The 4,820-nt window shown below is 56.1% G+C and overlaps 1 protein-coding gene across 1 annotated transcript in view; it reads left to right on the forward strand.

The window, feature by feature from the left end:
- STMN3 (stathmin 3) overlaps positions 1-4,820 on the forward strand; it is a 12,549-nt gene that overhangs the window by 7,089 nt on the left and 640 nt on the right. Inside the window, exons 2-4 of the mRNA XM_009634792.2 lie at positions 2,624-2,719; positions 3,601-3,776; positions 4,606-4,797. Coding sequence (XP_009633087.1) covers positions 2,624-2,719; positions 3,601-3,776; positions 4,606-4,797 — 464 coding nt within the window. The remainder of the gene's footprint in view (positions 1-2,623; positions 2,720-3,600; positions 3,777-4,605; positions 4,798-4,820) is intronic.

A 4,820-nucleotide genomic window follows, 5' to 3' on the forward strand; every position in this document is an offset into this window, starting at 1 on the left:
TTCAGCCTGGAGAAGAGAAGGCTGAGAGGGGATCTCATCAACACCTACAAATATCTCAAGGTCACGAGGATGGAGCCAGACTCTTTGCAGCGGTGCCCAGTGCCAGGACAAGGGGCAATGGGCACAAACTGAAGCAGAAGAGGTTCCAGTTGAATGTGAGGAAAAACTTCTTGACTCTGAGGGTGACGGAGCCCTGGCCCAGGCTGCCCGGGGGGGCTGTGGAGTCTCCTTCTCTGGAGATATTCAAAGCCCCCCTGTGTAACACGCTCTAGGAGAACCCACTTTAGCAGGGGGGTTGGACTGGGTGATCTCCCGAGGTCCCTTCCAACTTTTGCGATTCTGGGATTCTGTGATACACAGAGGACAATGAAACCAGTACTGGGGAGACCCTACTGAAGGCCAAGCAATGAAATACAAAGCACTGCCCTCTGCAATGAGTGCCAGGAGGCAATTAAACGAGTGGGTCGGGGATGTGGCACATCTGCTTAACGCCTCGGTTTCACCCAGGACTGGGCATAACGATAAAGCAACGACCTCGGTGCACGGTTTCTCCTGTTAAATGACAACGTCTCGCATTTAGTGCAGGGGACCCTCCTCTGGGCTCCGGACAGCACCGTATGGGCTACATTGGCATCCTGCTGCACGCCACGACTCCTAGCACGATACAGCGCTCTCAGAGGCTCGCCAAAGGCTTTTTTCATTAAGAACAACATCAAAGATGTCCTGCTCCGTGGCTGGCACTGCTGGTGTAAACTGTTCCCGTTTGGTTTACATTTAACAGCAGGACTGGGCAGGGTATTAAAATCAGAATGTGGAGCAAACAGGAAAATGTTCAGTAAAGGTCTGAGCTTCAGGGACCGTCAGTTAGCAAAAGGAGGGTGTTAGTTAGGGTGAAGTTCTGTGCCTAGGAGGAAAAATAAGTGCGAGTAAGGCGTAGGCATGTGGCACCACTGTTTTCCCACTCGAGTAGCTGCAAGAAGGCAGAGGAGGGGATCTGAAAGGTGCTCCTGAGGGCAGAGGGTGCACAGGATGATATTTTTTTCCAAAACTGTTCTGCCTCTAATGCCTTTTCATAGCACAAAGTTGGGGGGATTTCCCTTGCCTGGCCCGGTGGAGGGTCTCGCTCCGAAGGTGGCACTGGCGGCCAAGTGGCAGATTCACCTCTGGCTGGAGGCTGAAACAGGAGCTGGGAGAGGAAGGGACAAAGCAAGACCAGGAGCACAAGGACGTGGGAAATCCAGAGGCTGAGCCGAGGCTGGACAGCAGGATGCCTGTGCCCTGTGGTGGCGGCAGGAGGAAGGATGGCCGAGGAGGCTCAGGGCAGGTTTGGCAGAGCTCGCAGCCAGGAGCCTCTGTCCCCATGTGCCTGGGTGTCCCTGAGCAGCCAGGCCAGGGCTGAGCCTCACAGCATCCTGACCTGCGGCAGCAGCGGTGCTGTGCGGGTTACACCGGTGTGACACAGGGCTTGGCAGCCTGACAGAGCACCTCTCTGCTTTCAAGTCCTTCTACTCCGAGGTTCTTTGGCAAGTGTGTGCTAACAGTTTGCCATCTTAAATGTGCTAAACTCCAAAAATACAGGTGAAGATTGCCCCAGAAACAGAGCCACTGCAAGCTGTGGGTGCTGCTGCCGTTAGGGCAGCACCTTGGGCACTTGGGATCGCTGCGGATGCTGCCGTCTGTCCTCCAGGCACAGGAACTGGAGGGCTCGCAGCAGCAGAGCTCGGAGGGGTTGCGCATTTCCCTGCCCTTGGCAGGGGACAGCATTTCCTGAGACTGCAGACCAGTATCAACCTCTGCCTGCCTGGGCCACGGTGGTGACAGAATCCGCTGACATCCTCCCTTGCCTGCTTCTGCAGGGGGGGAGGTACCTGGGGAGGTCGGGTTCCAACGCTCCCCCCCCCGTTAGCAGCACCCCTGAGCCTTTTCTTCACTCAGATGCCCCTGTGCTCTCCATAGAGCTGACTGCATCTCGCCTTTTCACCCTGATGTCAGAAATGCTGAATTGTGAAATATCCAGAACTTGCCAAGGGTTGGGCAACGTTTCCAGGCGTTGGTGGGCATCGTTTTACCTCTGAGACTGGAAGTAGGATGGAGAAAGGGCCCGGGCAGCTGTGCCGGCGTGGTTAACGGCACGGGCTGCGGCGTTTCAGCTCCTTTGGAGGGAAAATCCTGCACAGAAACTTCTGCCTCTAGGTGTGGTAAATTCCCACTCTGTGCTTTCCCATGATATCTGCTACGCTGGCAGCTAATTTAGTCGGCTCTAGAACAGACGCTCCTTGGGGACCTTTTGGCAAAGCTATGGCAGCCTGGAAAAGCCTCCGTAGAGTCTGGTAGCAGCAAATGGCTTTCCTTAGAATCATGGAATTATTTAGGTTGGAAAAGCCCTTTAAGATCATCAAGCCCAACCGCTCCCCTACCCCTGCCATCCCACCACTAAACCCTGGCCCTCAGCGCCGCTTCTGCCCGGCTGTTAAATCCCCCCAGGGATGGGGACTTGAGCCCTTCTCTGGGCAGCCCCTTCCAGTGCTTGAAGTCTCCTTGTCCCTACTTGCTTCGTTTCTCCATGAAAAAGGTCTGCCATTGCCATTAGGCTCTCTTCTCATTGCCCTTTCGTATTTTTCAGCCTACAAGGAGAAAATGAAGGAGCTGTCTCTGCTCTCCCTCATCTGCTCCTGTTTCCACACCCAGCCCCATCCTAATACCATCTACCAGTATGGAGGTAGGTAACCAGCTCCCGCCGGAGCTCCAGCATGGTTTGCACGATGCTTCTACAGGCAACGCGGGAGCTCGTCAGCGCACGGGAGCTCGTCAGCGCGCTGGGCTGGCCCGGCCTGGAGCAGCAACCCGTGTCTCAGCCCCGGGTCTTTCTGTTTAGTCTCCTTTCACAGTTTATTTTATGAACATAACCCACATTTCCCGAGGAAGAAGGTGCTTGCAGAGATTGTCTGCTGGGCACTGGGCTGCCATACGAAGTGTTAACAGCAATATGGCTGCTCTGTCATTGCGCTGTGAATTTAGGGTCATTGCATTGACTTGGGGGGGTGGTGAAGCTGGTCACTGATCAGGAAATTTTAGAGATAGAACAAAATGACCCAGGTCAGGACATGGGAAAGGCTGAGGGAGCTGGGCTTGTTCAGCCTGGAGAAGAGAAGGCTGAGAGGGGATCTCCTCAATACATACAAATATCTCAAGGGTGGGGGTCACGAGGACAGAGCCAGACTCTTCTCAGTTGGTGCCCAGCGCCAGCACAAGGGGCAATGGGCACACACTGAAACATAAGAGGTTTCACTTGAATGTGAGGAAAAACTTCTTTACTCTGAGGGTGACGGAGCCCTGGCCCAGGCTGCCCGGGGGGGCTGTGGAGTCTCCTTCTCTGGAGATATTCAACCACCACCTGGATGAAATCCTGTGTAACATGCTCTAGGAGAACCTGCTTTAGCAGGGGGGTCAGACTGGCTGATCTCCCGAGGTCCCTTCCAACCCCTGCCATTCTGGGATTCTGTAATTCATCTGTGGAGAGCTTGGAGCCCTCGGGTGAACGCTCTCCTGCGTGTCGCAGCTCCACAGAGCCTCTGTTTTGTTTTGTTTTTTCCTCCAAAGATATGGAGGTGAAGCAGCTGGATAAGAGGGCATCAGGCCAGAGCTTCGAAGTGATCCTGAAGTCCCCTTCAGATTTATCTCCCGAGAGCCCGATCCTTTCCTCCCCCCCCAAGAAGAAGGACCTGTCCCTGGAGGAGCTGCAGAGGAGGCTGGAGGCTGCAGAAGAGAGGAGGAAGGTAAGGAGAGCTCCTGGAGAAGCGGGGACTCTTCTGTGACGAGTACTGATTGCACCAAACCCTAAAACTGGCCTAGCAGGAGCAATCTAAAACAGCTGGAAAGTTCGTACACTTCTTATTGTACTGCACTATAAAGTGTCAGGGGAGACGTGGGAGTCGTGGAGCGAGGTTCTGCAGCCTGATTTAGGCAGGGAATTGGCCTCGATGATCATCATCGACCTCCTGTTCTTAAAACCAGGCGGTATGGGGTCCTCTGGGTCCCCTGCCTGGGGGGAGGGGGCACAGGGGGGGACAGTTCTTGCCAGCCCGTGCTGCAGGAGACACGGCAGTCGGTCACACGCCCAACTCGAACTCCGAACCTAAACGCAGCCTCGTGTTTCTAACGGCCGGCTGTGCCGCCTGCTATTGCTCGTGCTGCATCAAATGTCTGCTGGTGGGAACTATGGAAAAGGAGAAACGCGGCAGAGTAAAACGAAGGATCAATGTTAGGAATGTTGGGGGGCAAGGGGAGAGCAAGCGGAGATGATTCAGGGAATGAGGCGGCGGTCGGAGAGGGGGCTCGGCGCCCGCCCGATGTCGCCTCGGTTTTGCTGAGCCGCTGGGCGTGGTGTCGCGTCACCCACCCGCCTGGAGCACCGGACCCCCCCGGCATTGCCCCGCAGCAGGAAAAAGGTGTCAAAGCGTCTTCCAAGCAAGAGCGTTATGGGATGGAGGGGGTGGCCGAGGGGGGTTGAGCAGAGGAGACGGTCAGAAAGCCTCCCTGGGGAGCTGAAGGCTGGAAGAGCCCCTTCAGTTGCCTTACACCCCTCCCGACGCCTTGCCTCGGCAGACCCAGGAGGCGCAGGTGCTGAAGCAGCTGGCGGAGAAGCGGGAACACGAGCGGGAGGTGCTGCACAAGGCGCTGGAGGAGAACAACAACTTCAGCCGCCTGGCCGAGGAGAAGCTCAACTACAAGATGGAGCTGAGCAGGGAGATCCGCGAAGCACATCTCGCCGCCTTGAGGGAGCGGCTCCGCGAGAAGGCGAGTGCGGTGCCCCGGGAGGG

The sequence above is a fragment of the Egretta garzetta genome, unplaced genomic scaffold (genome assembly GCF_000687185.1).
Source record: "Egretta garzetta isolate BGI_Z169 unplaced genomic scaffold, ASM68718v1 scaffold223, whole genome shotgun sequence".
Lineage (NCBI taxonomy): Eukaryota > Metazoa > Chordata > Aves > Pelecaniformes > Ardeidae > Egretta > Egretta garzetta.